Consider the following 21,485-nt stretch of genomic DNA (forward strand, 5'->3'; position numbering starts at 1 on the left):
TGCCTGTGAGCCAGGTGCGACGGGGAGCGTGGCCCTTGCCGCGCATCCGTCTCTCGTGCGGTGTCCCAGGCTGCCCCGAGCTCTTCAGCTCAGAGGGTGCAGGTGCTCCTCGGCCTGTGACGGGGTCACGCCCCCGTAAACCCATCATAAGCCGAAACTATCATAAGCCACAACTACATTTAATACACCCAGCCTGCCAAACGCCACAGCTCAGCCTCGTGCACCTCAGACGTGCTGGGGACAGTCCCACTGGCCCACAGCCCGGCGGTCCTCTCGAGCCATTGCCTTTATCCCATGGGGACACGGGAGGGTGTTTTGTAGACACAGCGGGGTGCGATAACACAAAACACGATATCCAGAAAACACTGGCCACGCAGCACACTGCCCAGCCTCGGAGGCTTCCCCCCGTGATCGCGTGGCTGACGGGGGCCCGGCTCCCCCTTCTGCTCAGCATCATGGGAGAGTGGCCTACCCCCCGCTTACCACCAGCCCAAATAAGATCGAAATTCAGATTTCCAAGTGCAGTTTCTACTGGACGCGTGTTGCTCTCGCACCACCTGGATGACCCAGGGCCACCTCCCGTCTCAAGGTCCTTTGTTTGGCAGCCTTCATGTGCTTTCACCATGTAACCTGATAGGTTCTCAGGCTCCAAGGCTTAGGGCCAGCACATCTTTGGGGGCCATTACTTTGCAACCAGCCATTGTTATACCTATTTTGCAGAAAAGGGAATTAAAGAAAGGAGGTTAATGACCTTGACCAGGGTCACTCTGCTGTGAAGTGGGGGACTGGGGTTTGCACCCTGTGGGTCTGATTCCATATTCAAGGTGGGCAGCCTGGCCCGGTGCCTTGCACATGTGATCAGCACACACTCTGGGAAGCATTTTGGTCCCTGTGCCCGTGGCAGGAGCAGCCAGGTGCAGGCAGCCTGTCCTTTCACACCGATTGGTCCCCAACCTGCTACGGAGACAGCACCGGCCTCACTGGCTGCACTTGCTCTGTAAACATTTTAGTCTTTTATGTTCAAGGCAAACGTACATTGATGATGACACACCTTTCACCACGCAGGACACACACTGTCCGCATGGGTAAACACAGCTGTGACCGTGAAAGGGTGGCTTTCCCAAGCTGTGTTTGCCCAGGGACAGTGTACACGGATCTCCAGCCACAGGGGCACCAGGGGCCACGCTTAGCAAGATCCCAGACCATGGAAAAGGAAATGCTGAGTGTTCTCCAAACTGGCTCATCAGAGGACTCAGGTTGAAGAGAGGCTCCCCTTCCTGTGCAGAGGTCCTCCACCCCGCTCTTAGGGAGGAACCCTGACCTTCACATGGGCTGTGTCCCACCTGGGACCCCACAGGGCGGCCTGGCCTAAGCCTCCCGTTTGCACAATGAATGAGCCAGACGACCTGTTTCCTTAGCTCCGTTTCAGTGTCCACGCTGGCCAGTCTCTGTAACGTGACCCAGAGAAGGTGGGTGAGTGGAGACGGTCATCCCTCCAGAAAGTCCTTACTGACTTCCCCAGTTTCCAGGTTCATCCCTGAATTAGTGCTGATAGAGGGGCTGAGTCACGTCTCCCTGCCTTCAGGGCCCACAACTGTTAAACAGAACTTAACACTTCAGCTGCCGCCATCCTCCTGGCTCTCAGCCGAGGGGTGGGGTGGGGTGGTGCCCCCAGGGGACACTTGGCAATTTCTGAAGATGTCTGTGCTTATCACATTGCAACTGGCATTGGGTGGGTGGAGCCCAGGGATGCTGCTGACATCCCACTTGCACAGGACGCCTCCATCCAGCCTCCAGTGCCACTGGTACCAGGGCTGAGGAACACCGCTGAGAGCCCTGAAAACACCCACGGGCTCAGGCTCCTTTGCCTTCTGTGGGCTGAGATCCTGAACCCCCGCCCCTCCCCCAGCACCACCCTGCAAGGACCCCGATTCCCACTCCATGTTTGACGTGTCTCTTTTCTGGCAGAGCCTCTGCACAGGGTGTGGGCTGGGCCCTGCTGGCCCTGCTGGAAGATGCCTGGCTGCTGGCCTACGGCCAGGTCTGGCTCGGGAAGCACTCCAGTCCCGTGATGGAGCGAGTGGTGTGCTGTGCAGGATGCGGCGTGGCCCGGCCCTCGGTGGGACCAAAGGCAGGGTGGGCTAGGGGGCGCTGGGGCTGCCAGAACCAACCTCAGCTTACTAACTGCCACACTGTACGGTGAAGGAGAGGCTGTGTACAGACAGAATTGGAGCTGTGATGGGGAACTATCGGGGTTCCAAATGGCGCCCATGGAGGGCTGTCAGGTTTTATAAAGAGGAAGGTGTGGACGGCCTCACAGCTGTTGGACTCGATGTCGTTTCCATAAACTCCACGTTTGTCATGAGCTGCGTTCTCAGTGCAAAGTCCCCGAGGAAGGATGAGTGCGTGGGCGGGGCCAGCAGGCGGGGACGTGCCAAGTCCCCTGCACCTGTGCCCACGTGGGGACATGATCATGAGAACACGATTTCCTGGGAAACACCCATAGAATGAGAAGGGGGGAGCGAGGCAGTTGAGATGCCGGGAGCGCTGGGACGTGTGTCAGGGGGTCAGGACCCAGGTAACAATGCTCATCTTTCCTCCCTCCCTCCTGGAGACGCATATGAAACACCCAGGCACCTTTTTACTTTTCCATTCCGAAAGCTCATCAAACATTTACAGAGCCGACCTTCGGGGATGGAAGGAGGGGCGCTGTCTTCGAAATCAGTTTGGGTTTTTGAAGTAGACACGGAGCCGGCAGTGAAGGGCAGGCGGGCTGTGGGCGACATCTGATTATTCATCGCTGTGGACACAGGAGGCACTGGGCTTGGGGTCCACGCGCAGGGGCGCCAGGCTGACGCGGGATGGAAGGGCGTAGGTGCGAGGGGGGTGGTCCCACCTTCAGCTCCCGTCCTCTGGCCCTCGGAAGGCCTGGCTGCCCCTCAGTGGGCGGCGGCTGGGGATGACTTCTCTGCACTAAAGAAAATCATGTTTCTCTTTGGCTGAAATTAAATGAAGTGTCCCAAGCCCTGGCCAGTGTTGCTAAGTGGTTAGAGCATTGGGCACCGAAAGATTTCGGGTTCGATTCCTGGTCAAGGGCATGTACCTGAGTTGCAGGTTCTGTCACCCACCCTGGTTGGGGCTGGTGCGGGGGACAGCCAGTCTATGTGTCTCTCTCACATCGATGCTTCCTCTCCCCCCCTCTCCCTCCCTCTCTCCCTCCCACTCTCTTAAAAAAAAAAAACAAAGTCAATGGAAAAAATACCCATCCCCTGGTGAGAATTTAACAGCAACAACAGCAAGAAGAAGGAAGCGCTCCAAGAGGAAGCTCTTGGAGGGCAGGACTGGGGATCAAGGCCTACGGGAGACGCGTTTTCGGGGTTCCCAGCGAGCCTGCGGGAGAGCCGCTGGGGGTGCGGACCCACAGCGCTGCCGACCCACCCGCACTAACCGCCTGTCTTTCAGCTGAGCACAGCGACCCACCCGCACTAACCGCCTGTCTTTCAGCTGAGCACAGCGACGGGTGGAGCTCTGAAGACGGCGGGGAGGACCCGACCGTGAAGACCAAGAGGAACCGGTGGGTGTCGCATGCTTTCCTTCTGCGTCCTTCCTCGGGGGCTAGTGAGGTGGCGTGGGGAGAAGTGGGCTGCTTGGGCTCCATCGAGCAAGGCAGGGGTTCCACACTGAACAGGGGGGAGGTCTCAGGGTCCATCTCAGCGATGACTCCGGGTGCCCTGGGTCTCAGTGGGCAGGTGTCTCGGTGGCTCTTGCCTCAGGGGAGTCCAGGTGCCAGATGGTGCCCTGTGCTGGGTGAGGGGTGGGCTTGGGGTCAGGCGGCTCTGGGTGGGCATTCCAGCTCTGTCTCTCTTGATTTGTGATTTTGGGCAAAGTAACGCCACCCTGATCTCTGGATTTTCATCTGCCAAGCGAGATGGCGGCAGCTCCTGATGGCTGCTCGAGGTGACGCCTAAATGAGATGATCCCATGTGACTTCCTGTCACACTCGGGGATGGCGGCTCATCATCAAAGTTTGCTTGTTACCTTTTGTTTGTGGTGGTTGCAGCACTCGTGAGTGGGAAAGCCACCCTTCCGTTCAATCCAAGGGGCTCATTGTCACCCCTTAACCCTCCGGCAGGCCCAGCGGGTCTGTGGTATCTTTCCTACTGACTTCCACCTAAAGGGTAAAACTCGGGGTCTGTGTGTCTGAGTTCCCCCGACCGGGAGAGATAGAGGCGTGACGTGGCCGCTGGGCACCCATCTCTGGCAGAGAGAGGTGGGAATGACTCTAAAAGGCAGCCCATGGGGGAGTTTCACAGGCCGCTTCCTGAGCTCATGTGGTGCCCAGTGTCCCGTCAGAACCGGCCCTTGTCATGGCCCCCAGGGTGCCTTTAGTCACGTACCAGGAGTCGGCTTATCAGCCCTGCCCGCGGGACACCTCGGCCGGCGACGGGAGTCCGAATGCTGTTGTCGATATTGGCACTGTTTGCATTTTCTCTTTTGAGAAATGTCCCTTAGAAGAGCAGTGCTTTTTGCAGCAGTGAAGGTTTGCAGCGGTGAAGGAAAATGGAATCTTGCCGTTGAGCCTGTGCCCATTCTTACCTCTTCGGTTCTCACCCTGAGGCTCCAGGACAAAAGACCGGGTGGGGGGAGAGAGCAAGGCAGGGAGAGGGCACAGGACAGTAGGTGCCTGGCAGTGGGAGCCGCGAGTAGACTCGCCCCTGCGATGGACGTGCCCATGGACCAACCTGTGGAATTGGACCTGAGCGGGTTCATTACATCTTTCACTTTCAACACCTCCAGGCCATTTCCCACTGTGCACATCCTAAAAATTGTTTTGCTGATCAGGGCCTGGGAATATTGTCATTTTAATTGATAACAAGCAAACATCGCAGAACTTTCCAGAAACAATGCAGGAAGGGTGAGCACTGTCCTCCCCAAGACGGGGCGGGTCCCGGTGGGAGGCAGAAGTCTCCTCTGAGGGTGAAGGGGACCCAGGGCTCCCTGTGGCGCTGGGGTGAGGAAACCCCCTCCCCAATCTCACAGGTCTCCATTTTCATGCTCCCCCAAATCTTCTCCCGAGAAAGTCACTTTGGGTGTCAAAGGGCCACAGACAATGGACACAGAGTGACTTCGATGGGGGCCAAGGGCTCCACGAAGGGAGTAGCATTGTGTCTCCTTATTTTTAAGTTCTCACCATGGATATCAGCTAAGCCTGAGCGTTGGTCTTTGGAGTCATATAAATAATTTAAAAAACAAGACGAGCTTTCTGAGGCACAAGAGAAATGGAAATGTCACCATTACTGGGCGACTTTGAACCTGTATAGGAGGAAACCGAACAGGATCCAGGTGGCTGGGACTCTGCCTACATCACCCAATCCTCGAAGTCTTAGCAGTCGGCACTTTAATAACATCAAAACGTTAATTTTGCTTTTAATCCCCTGAAGGACTTCCACGATTCAGCACAAGCATGGGAAGGAAGAGGGGGTGTTGGCAGAAAGCCGTCCGTTTTGGTTCTTGAATGTTTCCAAGTCCATGTCCACCCTGCAGGTCTGTGTGCCGGGAAAATGCTTGGACACACCAGCTTCCGTCGCGTTCCAGGCGTCATTGTCACCAGCCACTGAGATCGATGGTCATGAGGCCGGATGAGGGTCTAGAATGTTCCTTCCTTCATTTATGCGCTTGTTCACACGCACGGCGCCTCTCCTGTCTGGAAGCTGCCCCAAAGCTCCCCCCACAGCCCGAGTCTGCATGTCCCTTGCGCAGAGCTGACACCCCAGGCTGGCTGGACCGGGCATTTTTTTTTTTTTTTTAATCTTCACCTGAGGATGTTTTTCCATTGATTTTGAGAAAGAGAGAGAGGAAAGAGAAATATTGACCTGAGAGAAACACATCAGTTGGTTGCCTTCCGCACTCGGGGAACCTGCAACTGAGGTACATGCCCTTGATCAGGAATCAAGCCTGCGACCCTTTGGGCCACGGGCCAACGCTCTGAGCCAAACCGGCCAGGGCTGAACAGGGCATTTTTGTGTGTCTTTGGCAAAGGTTTTGTCAGGAAATCCAAGTGCTGCTCAAGCTCATATCTGCTGTGCATGTTTTTATTGGGTAAACTGGCCCGAACAATGGGAGAGCAGACCTCCGGAGAACCTGCTGAAGTCAGTCCATTCTGACCTCCCCTTTTTGTATAAATGATATAATTTTCCTCATCAAAAAGCACTTACCTTCCTCCTGCAACGTGTGACCAGCGGCCGTGTTGGCCGCCTGGGAAATGGGGGTCTGACCGGCAGTGATCGTTGGGGATGCCACCTCCTCCCTGCACCCCTCGGGCTCCCGCACAACTCCCATCTATTGTGGACACTCTCACACACACGGAGTGGAGTCAGGTCCAAATGCGACTTTTCCTAAATGTCACAACGACAAGCTTTCAGATGGCTAAAGTATTTTCAACTACCTGGTGAGTGCCGTTCCAAATGGCTTGTTATTTACTGTTCACCGAAACACGCCCGTGACAAGCTTGCACCCCTCCCCAGGACTGGAAGACGGATCGGCTCTCCCCCTCCTGCGCGGTGCCCGGAGGTTCGGCCTGTTTCCAATGTGTGGTTCTGTTTAAAGTTCAGACCTGCTTTTCAAATGTGCTGTTTTAAGAACTTGGGACTTATTTCAAATAATGGAATTATTTTAAGCATTCAGCAAAAGTGTGCTATGTGGTGTAAAAACCAGAATGAAATTAGGCATAAAACACATTGGAGAAGAAATTGCCAGTGACACACTGGATGGAACAGAACACAAGCTGAAGTGGACCTGTATTCAGACAGCAGCCTGACCGGTACCACCAGCCTGGGCCCTGCAGGGGACAGCTGTGCCCACCCTCCCTGGCGATGAGCCAGGAGGCCATACAGGCCTGGGGGAGATGTCCCGCAGCCTGGCCTGCCTCCCACAGCATCTGTGTCAATGCTCGGCCACAGCCAGCATCTGGGTCCCTGTAGTCGGCTGGCCTGCTGGCCCTTAGTCTGCACAGCCTACACTTCAACTCAGTTCTCACACTAACTACCTGGAGATGGCACCCCCCCCCAAGGTTAAGGGCTTAGTCTCACAAGACTCCCCCACTTCAGATGCCAGCCCAGGTGGGGATTCCTGGGCCACCCAGACTTCTGTTCAACTTGGCCATACATTCAGGGGTACCCGCACCCCCCCTTCAGTTTTGATGATTCACTAGATGCCTCACAGAGCCCAGCGAGTGCTGTACTGACAATTACAGATCTATTCTAAAGGCTGCAACTTGGGGACAGCCAAGCGGAAGGCCCATAGGCTGAGGTCAGAAGGGTCCTGAGTGCAGGAACCACTCTCTCCATGGAGTTGGGGTGTATCCCCTCCTGGTACCCTGATATGCTCCCCAGCCTCTTTGTCCAGAGTTTTTATCAGGGTGTCAATATGGCCACTATACAGGGGTGATTGATTCAACACTGGCCGTGTGGTTGAACGCCATCTCCAGGCCCCCCCCTTCCTGGAGGGGCTGACAGTGCCAATCCTCTAGTCTAATGGTTTTCAACCAGGGCACCGCAAAACATTTTACATCCTGCAGTGCCTGACTGTTTAATCAGGGGCACTCACCTCTTTTCCCTTAGATTGTCAAATAAAAAAATGACAACAGCCACCACAACGATAGCCATCCAGTGTGAATGAGCCAAAATTATACCCTAAGCCTAGCCCTGGCCCTAGCCCTGGCCCACATGGCCGTATGGAGTGGGTGCCCACCCAGGGTGACCTTGGCTGGAGCCAGCTTTATGGAAAGTATTCAAATTTACTTTTAGTTGAAGGTATACCGACCATGAGAATATTAAAAATATATTTAGCAAGTTTGCATTTGCTTTGACCAGTTCTAACTGAACCAATGGCTTCGCGGTCTGGACGGCGTCCAGCGGCCCTGAACGAAATATTCCATTGAAGTAGCTTGAAAAGGGACTGTCGCTGAGCTCGCAACCTTCTTATTAATCTCAGTTCAAGTTACAACAATACGAGTCTTGTTTCCACACTTCTATTTTTAGCTAAAGAAAATTTATTACAAAGAAACCCTAATTATACTCTTTGGAATATACAATTGCAAATCCACTGGTAATTTTATTTTTTTCAAAATTCCACACAGTCACCTATGAGGCAAAGGATGTAAGTTCTCCTGAAATAGTTGGTGTATAAATAAGATTTCCTAATGGGCTGAGCAATCATTTCTTTTCTTTGCACATTTGCTATTAGGCAGGATTAATCTATATTACGTGAAAACCTTTGTTTGATACAGAACATTGTTAGACATGGAATATTCTCAGCAGCTCCTCATGTTGGTCTAGTAGGTTTTCACAATACCCTGGACAGAAAGTGACAGAAAGGCCACGTACTTAGCGAGTGTTGGGAGGTGGGGACTCGCCTGGTCCTGGCTACTAAGTGACCATATGACCTTGAACGGTCCCATCCCCTCCTCCCCAGATGCAGAGTAGTGCAGACTCCACTGGAGTCCTGAGAGTCCCCAGGTGGGCCCACCTGCCCAGATCATCCCATGGGAGGGGCTGTCCTGTGTATCTCAGGGTGTAGCAGCATCCCTGGCCTCTGCTCCTGGATGCTGGTAGGATATATTGTAAATGGTGCCACTCAGGGACAGCCAAGTAGACCGTTGTGACCACCACAAATGTCTTCAGATATTGCCTAGTGTCCCCAGGAGCAAGTCACCCCTGGTGAGAGCACTGTGCTTAGACGTATGTCAGAAAGCCCAGACATGATGTGTGAGGGACATTAACCAGCCACCCTGTTGTCACTGAAGTCTCCGTTTTGGGTTAGAACCCAGGACAACACTCACCATACCCTGAAACCCTGAGTTATGATAGAATAGTTTCCCCGTAACCATCTTCCATGCATATGTACAAAGCAAGGGCCTCTTTCTAAAAAACATGGAACCAGGTGTGAACTCTGAGGATTTGTTCAAATGAAAGGCTCGCTCCTGTACCTTGGGTGACAGCTGCATCTAAGCAGAGAAACGGTGACCCCGGCTTCCTCCCCAGTGGGCCCCAGTGGCAGCTGGGATGCACTCTATCATCAGGTGCCCCCTCCACCACCTCCTCTCCTGCTGGTGCCCACGGGTTAGGGCTTCAGTCTCTGCTTTCCACCCCAAATGCAGCAAAGCCATTTGCACCTCGAGAACAGAAGCTCCCCCTCCATGGGTTGATTGCACCAGGACTTAAAACGAGTTTTCCAAGAGTCTTAGCTATGTAAAGAGTTCCTCGGAAGGTCTTAGAGGCTGAGATGAAAAGCAGGTGGGTCCCCAGGGGCGTGTTTAACTCTCTGTGTCTTGTGCCCCAAAGGACCGAAGGTGACGTGAGTCCTGGCCCAGAGGAGGCGGAGAGAGAGGACAAGGGGGCCCGGACGCCGCCACCCCAGATCCTTCTGCCCCTGGAGGAGCGCGTGACCCACTTCCGAGACATGCTCCTGGAGAGAGGGGTAAGGACCTGGACGCCGGTAATGGCTCTCAGAAGCGAGCGACTGAGTCACTGTCCCCGTAGCCCCAGACACACTTTGCTTCCTGAGTGAGTTCACGGGCCCGGGCCCTGTGAGATTCCAGCGTCAAAGCCGCAGGAAGAGGAGCCCCCGCTGCTTGTCTGGGAGCAGGAAGGAGAGTCTGGAAGGTGGGGACAGAGCAGAAGCCCTGGGGAGACCCAGGGCAGGTCTCCTGGAAGGGACAGTCACTGGGATCACAAACAAGCAGCACCTGGCTAAGATTCCTGCCGGTGCCCGGCCAGGTTCCAGGGTCCACCCCTCCCAGAGGGACACCCCTCTGGTTTCCTTACTCAAGTAGGGTCTTCACATCTACGGGTTAGTCTGACTATTTTTAGTTTCTAAGATGTTTTAATGGCAGCTGACTACTACATCTCATTCTGGGCTTAATGGGGAAAACATTTTATAATCGAATCCCCTTCCAGTGACTTTTATCCCCTGCTTTAGCTTTTGGGTAGAAAATGAGCTGCAACAATAGGTTCGCCCAGCTAGACGCCTTCACAAATGAGACTGAATGCAGAGCAGTAATGGGCCGCTGTGGGTGAAGCTAATGCTAATGACACCGCCAGCGACCTTGGGATCTCCAAGGCAAGCTCCCCGCAGGCGCCCCGGGGAGGGGCAGTGGAACCGGGGTGTGGGGCCATCAGGAAGAGAGCTCCCCAAGAACAGCGGCCTGAGCAGGCCCTGCAGAGTCGGCTGGAGCCTGGGCACAGGGAGACCGAGAGGGTCCCAGATCTTGAGAATCAGCGGGGCTACCCCAGCCACTCTCTCCGGGGACCGCGTCACCTTTGCACCGTGACTTTTAATGCACCCCCTCTTCCTCTGCTGGTCATTCACCCAAAAGTAAAACGCAGCCCTGGCCACAGGGGACTGGAAGGGAAATCAGACGTGGGAATTCAAAACCACAGTGCAGCGCGTCTCCCTAAAGTAGCATGTCGCCAAGTTACACGGAAGTGCAAGGTGGGGATGCCAGGAGCACACGCAGGAAGAGCTCCCCGGAGACGGAGGTCACTTTTTGTTTTTCAAAGACTTGATTTTAAAACTAGAGGCATCAAGCTAAAATTTTATTTTAGGAAAGGTTGTACTGTAGTCCCTCCAACCAGCATGGAAAGAACCGGGACAGGGCGGGGCACTTGGGGTGCTCCTGTCCTTGGGCCTCGCTTTCTGCTTTGCCGCCTGGGCTTCCTTTCCCCGGATGTCAGCAGCGCGAGATCACTTAGCTGCCCTGCCTGCCACCCAGTGGAGTTGCTTGTTCCGTGGCCATCAGCCTGGCCTCATGGCCCTGGAGGCTAATACACAATGTCATGGCCGGTCGCCACCTTCGGGGCCACCCTGCTCTGCCCCTTTCCACGCTTGGCACAGGGTCCCTTTCCTGGGAGGCCCTCCTGCCCCGCCCGCAGCCCCTGCCATGATGCCACACGCTCCGTGGCCCTTCATGTTGCCCAGTTACCAAGCGAGCTGCAGCTCCTGGAGGGTCAGGGCCTCCGACATTTCTTTAAGTTTCTTATTTATATCTCCGGTTTCATCTCTTTGTTTGGAAATCGGCAAGGCCCAATTCGCCATCTCGGCATCAACAAACCTGTGTGAAACCGGGGCCGCCCGAGGGACCCGCCTGTGCCTGTCCTGCCCCGGCACCCTCGTGGGCTAAGTTCATGTGGTCTCTTGAGTTTATCCCAGTGGCCTTGGTTGAGCAGTTTTACTGATGAGATTTTCTGCGCGTTCTTGCCTCACTGAGGTGGGCGGTTCCTTTCGGTCTTAGATTCTCATCACCGAGCCTGGGGCAGGCACCGTGGGGACGTGTCGAGATCCCCCAGGGAGAGAGAGGCCGGTGGAGCCCGAACCCTGACCTCACAGGGAGTTCAGAGGGAGCCCACAGGTAGTGCCCGGATAGCAAAGACCACCCTGAATTATGCTGATGGCATAGAGCAAGGCCACATTTATGACTTTTGACTATAAAATATGCCAGCAGACTTTATGAGTTACTCCTACCCGTGGGGATGTGATAGCTACGCCTGTAAGATTTCTAGTTGCTTGAAAACGCACAGAAAGGTCACTTTTTCATGAACTGAGTGATTAATATGATTTTTTTATTGCATTTGTTCAGAAAATCATGCACTTATGGAATGATGAAGCGGGCCCTGTGGGTTTCTAGTAGTTCACAAAGGGCGTGGTTTGAGGTGTCCCTTGGGGTGGGGGGGCAGGGGGCCTTCAGTTGTGTGGTTTTGTAGCACAACTAATTGATGTCTCCATGGAAGGCTGTCTTTTTTTTGTTTTACTACACAGACCACAGAACAGCTTTCCTTTAAATTTCAGTCTGTAAAGGCGCAAGTTTAAATGAATAGGTTATTAATCTAACCCTGCCTATTTAGATAAATGTACTCAAGGCGATTTCTTGAGAACATCTCTCTCCCGCAAAGCTTCCCTTGGAAGTAAGTACGGCTTTCCCAGGAGCCAGGAAAGAAAAGGCCTTTCGAGAGCCCTAGCTCTTCATTCCGGGACTCAGGGGCTGCACGTGTGCGCGGTCCTCTCCCGGCCCCTCTGTGGGTGACCCCGGGCCCGCTTCCCAGCAGCGGGCCTCTGGGAGACTCGCTGACCCTGAGGCCACCTACTCAGGTGAGCCCCTGGGGCTTGGCTCTGAGTCTGTTAGCATGAGGACATCACGGATGGCACACTCACTCTAGCTGAGCCACCTGGCCCCCACCTCCACCAGCACAGCCACCGATCTGAATGTGTAGGGGTAAAAGTGGTACAAGTGAAACAGAGGCTCCTTACAGGGGTCCTGTGGCTAACGGGGCAGCAGGTGCCTTTTCCCAAGCAGCAGGAGGGGCCCCTGCCTGGTGAGTGATGTATAAGCCGCGTCACCTCTCTGGGGCTCTCATGGTCCTTGGGCCAGGACACGTGCTAGAAGGTCTCAGTCGTCTTCATGTACAGGTAACAGGTGGCAGTAGAGGTAGCCCTGGACCTGAGGGAGATGAGAGATGTGTGACTCCAGTCCTGGGCACCCTCAGTGTCTGCTCCACACAGTGACTCTTTGCTCCTTGGGAAGCTTATCTGCCTCTTGTTTCTATGGCAACACTTCAAAATCTCACAAGACACATAATAATATCGCTAATAAAACGACGCTATAAAAGGAATGCATGCTTATTATAGAAAATTTGCAAAATATTAAGAGTATAAATAAGAAAAAAATCCCTTGAAATGCTACCCTAAGAGACAGTCAGTACATCAATTGGGTACATTTTCTTCCAGTCTTCTTTTTAATAACAGAGTTTTTTAAAATATTAAGAATGAACGTTTTATCTTATAGCATACCAAATATTGAACTATAGTTAAACATGGATAAACATTAATTTTTTTAAACATGCAGTAGTTCATTTCATGAGGTTTAACCTGATTTATAAACTTGTATACTATTTCCTCCTTTTAAGCATTTAAAAAATATTAATATAAGTTTTTGGAAAGCGTTTTTGGTGAGGGTACAAATCAGTTCGAATATCCCGCATTGCATTCATTTGGTGTGCTTCCCCACTCTGCCGTCCTGGATGCCGCTCGGGGCCCCGCTGATGCGCGAGCGCTGCCTGCGGCCTGGACACTTGCCCAGCGCCCCGCAGCGCCCCAGCCCGCTTTCCTCAGAGGCACGTTCGCACCGGCCCCGGCGCGATGCTGGCGGGTGCTTTGCCTGCTCGCCCGCCACTGAGCCGCGCTCGGATGTTTCACGGTCACTGTTGACTGTTTTGGGATCTCACTGTTCTGTCCCTTGGATGGGTGAGTTCTCACGGCTTCTTGGCTGCGGTTCCTCCTTCCGGATTGGCCGCCCTGGCCTTGGGGATTCTGCTCTTCGGACCCTGTCGCCTCTCCATCAGCATTAGACAGATCGCACATGAAGATGACCCACCGATTCCGAGGATGGGCTACAGCTACCCTGAATGGGAAAATAGCCCTCAGAGGCGATTAGATCAGCTACGCATATTGCGGAGTAACTAAAATTTTATATATCTGTCAAAATAGAAAAAGAAACCTGAAACTGCTAAAATACTCTGAGCACTGGGAGATGAGGGGTGGAAGTTGGGGTGTCCTAGGCCCCTTGTTTATCTCTGTGTTCAGGACACATGGCTCACCTGGCCCACCTGGCCCACCTGGCCCACCTGGCTCACCTGGCCTACCTGGCCCACCTGGCCCACCTGGCTCACCTGGCCTACCTGGCCCACCTGGCCCACCTGGCTCACCTGGCCCACCTGGCCCACCTGGCCCACCTGTGCTCATGGAACTCTCCACAGACCGACCACTCCCATCTCCAGATTCAGGATTAACCATCTCTCCTGGCTATGCTGAATCCAGGAGGGGTTAGGGTCAGGATGTAAACCCTCTACATCCCTGTCCCTGGGAGACAAATCTCAGGCAGGTTTCGGCCTGTCCTCAGTGACCCCGCCACAGTTCCCGTACCATCCGTGGCTTTGCTCCCTCCACGGGACAGTCTCCATGCCTGGAGCCACCTCCCAGGTGCACTGGCCGCACCCAAGCCTCTATCTCCCGGCTGCTTCCAACAGACCTAAAGGATGACGCTGCCTCACAGTCAAGGACACATCAAGGGCACAGCCTCACCCACCAGCCTGTTTACTTCATTCTGGGCTGTGTCCCTCCCTCTCCCACTGCCTGTAATTGTCAGGAGCTCCAGAGCCAGAGATAGAAGACACAGCCGAGCGTTCCGGGAAATTGGGTAAAGGGGGTAATGGTGTGAGCGCTAATTACAAAGAACTGTTATCAGCCTGAGCCTGCAGAGGGGAGGGGAGGGCTGATCGGGAGGGGCGGAGGGTGGCTAGGCTTGTCGAAGGTGGAATTGGCAGCACCCGGGCCTGTGGGAGGTGGGGTAGGGTGATGGGGTGGGGGGGAGCGAGTCCTGGAGGAGAGTGCGGGTGGGGGAGGCACCTGGGCTCAGGAGGGGTGGGCTGAGCCGTGGAAGAGGTGAGTGGTGTTGGGACAAGTATGGCCTCGGTGCCCCCTCAGGACCCCTGCTCCTGCCGCCCCACCTCCCTCCACCAGGTGAGAAAGGCCTCTGCCCCTCCCGCCTGAGGCTGGGGCCAGTTTCCCTGGGAGTAGGGGAGACCAGAATTGGCAGGAAGGGAGCGACAGCCCCTGGTCCATGGGTCACCCCATCAATACGGCCTGTTTGATCATCAAATTTGGTAAAAACATTAGCTTCCAAAGTAACCGGATTGGTGTTTGAGATGGGAATTAGCCCCTAACAGAGCCCTGGGAACCCCAGCTCCGTGCTCCCGAGCTGAGGCAGCAGCTGCTCCGGCTGGGCCCCTGGTGCAGTCGGCAGGAAGTGGCCAGGATGCGGAGGATGCGGGGGGCTGCCGTGCATACAGACCGTCACGGCCACACAGGTGCACGTGGAGCCAGGACCGGGCCCCCAGCTGCCCCAGAGCAGCAGAGGGGAGTCCCCGCCTACAGCTGAAACAGCGCATGGGGCGGCTCTGCCCGCCTGGGGAGGCCGACAGCGCGTCTCGGGTTCGGGGTTGGCAGGAGCCATCCTTGGCCACCTTCCTCCCTTTCCTCTGGTCTTTAAGTCCCTGGCCTCTTCTGTGATCCAAGGATTGACAGATACTCAAAATCGCCTTTGGTTCTGAAGATAAAAGCGGCGTCTGCCTCCTTCGGGCGCCCCTGCCTGCGGAGGTCTGGTTGTGATGACTGAGAGGACTGTCGCCGGGATCGGACACCAACAGGACTTATATTATCTCACCTTTTAGCCAGAACTGGACTCTCAGCCCACTTTGCTTAACCGGCACCCACTTTCCTCCAGAATTGACCTTCCCAGGAGCATCGTAAGGCCCTTTGCTCAGCTTTCAGACAGGCTCTGGTGAAACTGGGACTGAGGCTGGAGGCAGTTTCTTCAGTGACTTTTCTCTTTTGTGCTCAGACCCTGGTCACCCCCCCCCCCCCGCCTCGCGCCCCCAGGTGATTGCAACCAATGATCAAGGGTCCCTGTTCCGGAACAGCTGAGTGTCACCGACAGGCTGTGCCCACCTGCAGGCAGTGCGGGCCTGCCTCCCGCCTCTGTCCTGGGCCCCGCGCCCTGGCCACCCTTCTCTCAACGGCACCAGCCCTGCAGGAGCATCGGTTGGCATGGCTGCCGGGTGGTATGACGGCATCTGTTTTATGGCCATAAATTACAGTTGCTGTCGGGGTGGCTCATCTCGCCTCCTCATAGATTGTAAATTCCGTCGGAGGCAAGGGTGATATACTACACATTTTAAAAAATGTATTTTATTAAACATCTAGAACTCCAAAGAGTCTCAGTGAACTGGTGGAGTTAGTTATGTGACACCGAGTCCCTGCAGAGCTGGGGCCCTCTGGGGTGTTCACGGGTCCCTGTGGACGGACACGTGCCCCCTGGATGGAGCTGAACTGCGGTCGGCTACAGCTTCCCTCTGTGCCTGCTCTGCCACTCACGGGGTCGGTGTCCCCGGTCACAGTGGAGTCATTCTGCCCCATGTGCCCCTAGAGTCCCCACCCCGACCCCTGAGATTATCTACAGTTAACTCGGTTCTCAGCCCACTGAGGTAAATCCCTGGGTGGAGCTGGGCCATCCTGCTGATAAAACAACTCGTGACTATTTTAAAAGGCTTTGATTTTATTATTAAAGATAGAGATTGTCAAATTTAAAAAGTTCTGTTATGATGTACGCAGCAAAGCACATGTCGGTTGAAGTAGTGTCTCTACCAGGAGGAGTTTAACCCGTTCACAGTGCGGATGTGAAGGGGGTTTGGTGAAACTGCCAAGTAGCTTCCCGTCCCCCGGCACCCAGGAGCTCACTCCCTGCCCAGGCCCCCAAGGGCCCTCCTGACACGCAGGTCACCTCTGACTCCTCTCCGTGGCTCTGGAGATAAGATCTGGGTTCCTAAGTCTGCCCTGAGTGTCCTGCCCTTCTGCTCGGTCTCTCCTGCCTCCTCCTGGCCCCTTACAGGCCCCTGCGCCCCTTGTCACGCTCAGCTGCTCACAGTCCGAATTCCCCTCTGCTCCTGAGTCACCATGTGAGGAGGCTCCTCCTCAGGCTGATGGAGAGGCTCCTCGGTGTGCCCTTAGCTCCCACTGGGTCTCAGGAAGGGCACCGGTGCCTCTCAGGAGGGCGTCCCCTCACTTACCTGTCCTGCCCCGGACCGCGGGCTTCCTGATGTCGGGTCTTGGCTTATTTTCTCTGAATCCTCCGGCACCTGGCATGGGGCCTAAAGCATGATCAATATTTAGTCAATGTTTTTAAATGAATACATTATTTTTAAATGACTTGACCATTTCACAGCTCTAGCAGCTGAGAAATTCTAGAAGCAGCAACGTCCAGGTAGCCATGGGCACCCCCAGCACCCGGGCCCTGCTTCCTGACACACTCTCCAATGGAAGGAACCCCGGCTTTGGAGAGCTGGCTGCTCCACAGGCTCAGACAGGGGGTGTACACGATGCAACAGAAAATGAGGAGGTGCCCCCCCGAAAAAAACACACAAAATGGGGAGGGTCTGGCATAGGGACTCAGGAACCAACCAGAAGAGGTCTCAGTGGCCAAAACTGGAGCTATTTGAGCAGCAAGTTGGATTGGATGATACCCTGAAGTGGGAAATAAATTCTGAGTCTGTGCTGACAGAGACAAATGGCTGGGTAAGGAAGCAGATGCGGGCGACTGGGCACATACCCCACCCAGGGAACTGCCAATACCTCCTGCAGGTACGGCTCTCTCAAGAGGTGGAGCCCTGAGTGTGGGGGCGTGATGTCCCCCCAAAGAGGGCAGCATGGAAAGGGGGGAAAGAGTACGGGAACAGAGGGGAGACAGCCCAGTGACCAAGGTCGCCATCGCCAGGGGCGAGTTGATAGTGCGCACCCTTGATAAGATGTGATGGGAGGGCGGGTTTAGCCTGTGGTTTTCCTCCCCAAACCCGTAACCCACATCCAACCAGGAGAAGAGCTGAGGTCAATCCCAACAGATGGCGCCTTACAAAAATCCCTGAGTGCCAACTTCACCACCGTTCAGGTCACAACAAACTGTCACAGCCCGAGGAGCCTCAGGAGGCGTGAGACTGAATGTCATGTGGTGTCCTGGCTGGGACCCTGGGGCAGAACAAAAGGATTAGGTAAATGCTATAGAAAGCTGAATAAAGCATGGGCTTCGTTAGTAATAGTGCGGGAAAATCTAAAGATGTAAAGACGTTGACAGTGTGGGAAACTAGGTACGGGACTCGCGCTTCCGTTGTAAGATGCTGGTAACTCCTCTGTAAATCTCAAACTATTGCGGAGTAAAATAGTTGTTGTTGTTTTGTTTTTTTAAAAAAACTGACCTCAAAAAGGTTTAAGTGCGGATTAAAAATGAACTAAAATTATGCTCAACTCAGACTATGTGCAGGGCGTGGCCTCGACCCCGGGCTGGGTGCTCTGGGGTTTTTCAGGTGTCGTTTCGCCCTTCAAACTGAAGCAGACGTAATGGGGCTTCGGGGTCAGAGTTGCGTGGCCCCGAAAGATGTCCCAGGAGGGAAGAGTGTCACGAGTGTAGATGTGAAACTTCCCAGTGCTCTTGGCGTGGGCTTCTGGGAAGTCTGACGTGTCCGACGTCCCTGACCCGGGGCCTTCCTGCTGTCCTTCACCAGCGACCATGCATGTCGGTGGGCTCCAGGCTCGGCACCGGTGCTGAAAGCGGCTCTGTTGACTCTCCCTTCAGGTGTCAGCTTTTTCCACCTGGGAGAAAGAATTACATAAGGTCGTGTTTGATCCCCGCTATCTCCTGCTAAACTCCGAGGAGCGGAAACAGGTAAGGGGAGGTGAGGCCTGGTGACAGCCTGGGGAGGCCGCGTTAGGATGACCTGTCCTGGGAGCTTGGCTGGTGGACAGACGCCTGCTGTCCGGGGGGCGGTGTAGGCTGGCTCCAGCCAGGAGCTGGTGGATAGCCCGTTGCCGGTGTGGAGGCAGGTTCCACCGGTCACCGGCTTGGCGAGCACGTCCCAGGTGACCGTGTTAGAAAGACCTAAGGTCTGCTGTAAAGACGGTGAGACAGGAGGGGACCCAGGGGACAATGGTCACCTAAGTAAAGGATGGACGTCCCCAGAAAAGCCAGGGCTGGCTCGCAGGGAGCTTGCCTGGCGGGTCTGCCCTGGCTTGTTCACACTGTGCGTCACGGAGCCAGGGCTGTTCCCAGATAAGCAGGCAGGCGAGGGACAGACAGGCTGCGCAGACTGGACAGATGGCACAAGGACTGAGTCACGCAGCCCGGCCGGGATCTGCTGGATCTGCATTCCAGAAGCGTCTTGAGATAAATTCTAGGAGGATCCGGGTTTCTGTGTCCTCTCTTCCTGTCCCTCCCTCCGCCCTTGGAGTTCAGAAGGAAAGTGGGTCATGGGGAAAAACCACTGGAAACAGAGAAGCCAGGAGAGTCGCCTCGAGGGGGCTCTACGGCCACGGCCTCACGGTGACCATCTGAGCCTCAGAGAGCAGACTCGGGAGAGCCTGGGCCAGGAAGACGGGAACCACGATTTTGCTTTTAATTTTATCACCGGTTCATGACGTTCCTTTAGGCAAACACCAACATGGAGTCAGTGAAGCCAGCCAGGCAGGGCCTCGGTGTGAGCTGAACAAATTACATTCTCTGCGTGTTGCTGGTGCCACCAGCTGCGATGTGAGAGTCAGCAAGACGTGACCAGGGACCTGTCCTCAGAGTCCCAAGACGAGAAACACGGTGGCCCCTGGCGCTGGGCTTCCACACTGCGCCCTTCACAGAGCCGGTCACTCCCAGGGGATTCAGTGTCAGGCGGGATGTGCCTGCAGGGGGCGCAGTGGCCTCCTAGGGACCCAGGTGGAGTCCTGGGCAGTGCCACCAGGAAGGCCCTGGCTCGTCGCTCCAGCCCTGAGGGAAAGGCTGAGCTCCCCTCCGGTTCTCGCTGTGTGTCATGTAGGGTTTGAAACACAAGGTCCCATTTCTGATGGGCAGCCTCCTGGTACTTTTCTCCTGTGTGTGTGTTTTCAGATATTTGAACAGTTTGTCAAGACCAGGATAAAAGAGGAGTACCGGGAAAAGAAAAGTAAGCTGCTGCTGGCCAAAGAAGAATTCAGAAAACTTCTAGAGGAATCTAAAGTGTCGCCCAGGTATGGAGAGAAATATGCCCAGGACGGGTGGGGGGGGGTCTAGAGGCGCCCCCCGGACAAAGCCTGGACGTTGCCCTGTGCTCCGGGCACCCTAGCAGCTCAGGCCCAGGCGTCCGCCAGGGCTCCAGGGAGGCAGGCCTGAGACGCCTGCGCGCACAGCTCCTGGGCCTCGGCCGCTTCATAGCTGTCACTGCTCCTGGGCTTCAGGCTCAGACCTGGGAGGCCGAGAGGAAGCCCTAAGGACCCAGTGCTGGCGAGGGTTCCATGTGTCCCTGCAAAGGCACAACCACTCTCCAGTTTCCTTACCGGGACCCCCTGGCCTGGCAGTTATGGGTTCAGGCCATCAGTGTTTGGGTGCTTGCTACACGCCGGCCACAGGGCTAGACGTCCAGGACGTTGAATGGAGAACAGATACTGGTGTTTCCGTCCCGGAGGGAGAGTCCAGTAAAATTGCACTATTGAGGCTTATGGAGGTCGTAACCTTGACAAAGGTCAGGCAAGAGCCATGCACAGTTCTCGGGCCCTCCAGATAGGGAGAGTTTTCTTGAAGACACCGCCGCCCTGATGTGTAATGATGAGTGGGTTTTAAATGATGAGTGACGAAATAAGGGAAGGGTGTGCCAGGCAGAGGGAACAGCACAGGCAAAGACCCACGGCAGGTAGGCGATTGGTAAGAGCAGGGGGCGGAAGACCTGTGCGGCCGAAGCAGTGATGGGGGCAGGTGGGCAGGGGCAGGCTCACAGCGAGGCGGCCCAAGAGGCAGGAGGGGCCAGGCTCGTTCCTGGAGGCCTGTCAGATGGGCTGATGGGGCGTCTGGACCCTGCAGGGCCCAGTGGGAGTGGCCCAGCGTGGGAGCAGGTGGGGCAGGTGTTGGAGGCCCAGCGCGGCCCCCCAGCCCGGGAGGGAGGGCCCCCCCCTCGGGCACAGCCAGGGTGCATGGTTCCAGAACACCAGGACTCGCTCCCAGGGGAGGGCTTGTGAGAAACCTCTTGTTTTTCAGGACCACATTTAAGGAGTTTGCCGAGAAGTATGGCCGGGACCAGAGATTTCGACTTGTCCAAAAACGGAAGGACCAGGAGCACTTTTTCAACCAATTCATACTTATTCTTAAGAAACGGGACAAAGAAAACAGACTCAGGCTACGGAAAATGAGATGAGTGTGAAAGATGCAATAAGACTGAGAGTTTTGGGGGGCGGGGGGGCCGGCGCGGCTGAGTTCTCAGAGGATTACTGTTTCATATTGAAGCTCTTTTGTACAACGTGCAGAGTTTGATGCATTCCTAATTGCCATGACACGTCGACCCCTTAGTTGTTTAATTATGCAAATGACTTGTAACATATACAGACGATAAACCCACTGCAGGCCTGTCACTCGGCAGAGGCGGGCACCATCTAGAACCATCCCAAGGCGCTTTCCCGGGTTGAGCCGACTCTCTGAAACTTTCCTGAGAACCTGTGTGAGTCCCTTCAGTTCCTCGGGAGCCCCTGGTGTCGGGGATCCCTCACTCAAGTGTCCTCACGTCTCGGTCTAGTTTTCTGAGTAGTAGCAATAGGGTCCTTTATCATTCATCATAGTGACATCTGTGAACATCAGGACACAGGGACGGCGGATCGCCCCCAGGTGTCTTAGGGAAATCACCTCATACCCCGGGGACGTCGGGCCTGGAGCAGGGGCCGCACTGTCAGCCGGAGGTCCTACTGAAAAAGAATTATTTTGTACAAAACCATCAAATACTTGAGTTATTTTTATTGTATGCCCAGAGTGTGCATGGGACTTTTCTCATCCTCTTTGTATAAAGAAATTTAAACATTTTTTTAATTAATAAATATTTTAA

At 55.0% G+C, this 21,485-nt stretch overlaps 1 protein-coding gene across 1 annotated transcript in view; it reads left to right on the forward strand.

Moving 5' to 3' along the window:
- TCERG1L (transcription elongation regulator 1 like) overlaps nucleotides 1-20,813 on the forward strand; it is an 87,047-nt gene extending 66,234 nt beyond the window's left edge. Inside the window, exons 8-12 of the mRNA XM_087824210.1 lie at nucleotides 3,505-3,574; nucleotides 9,342-9,477; nucleotides 18,233-18,322; nucleotides 19,532-19,650; nucleotides 20,651-20,813. Coding sequence (XP_087680336.1) covers nucleotides 3,505-3,574; nucleotides 9,342-9,477; nucleotides 18,233-18,322; nucleotides 19,532-19,650; nucleotides 20,651-20,807 — 572 coding nt within the window. The 3' untranslated portion in view covers nucleotides 20,808-20,813. The remainder of the gene's footprint in view (nucleotides 1-3,504; nucleotides 3,575-9,341; nucleotides 9,478-18,232; nucleotides 18,323-19,531; nucleotides 19,651-20,650) is intronic.
- Nucleotides 20,814-21,485: the final 672 nt, after the last annotated feature.

The sequence above is a fragment of the Miniopterus natalensis genome, chromosome 14, assembly GCF_054644295.1.
Source record: "Miniopterus natalensis isolate mMinNat1 chromosome 14, mMinNat1.hap1, whole genome shotgun sequence".
In the NCBI taxonomy this organism is placed as follows: Eukaryota; Metazoa; Chordata; class Mammalia; order Chiroptera; family Miniopteridae; genus Miniopterus; species Miniopterus natalensis.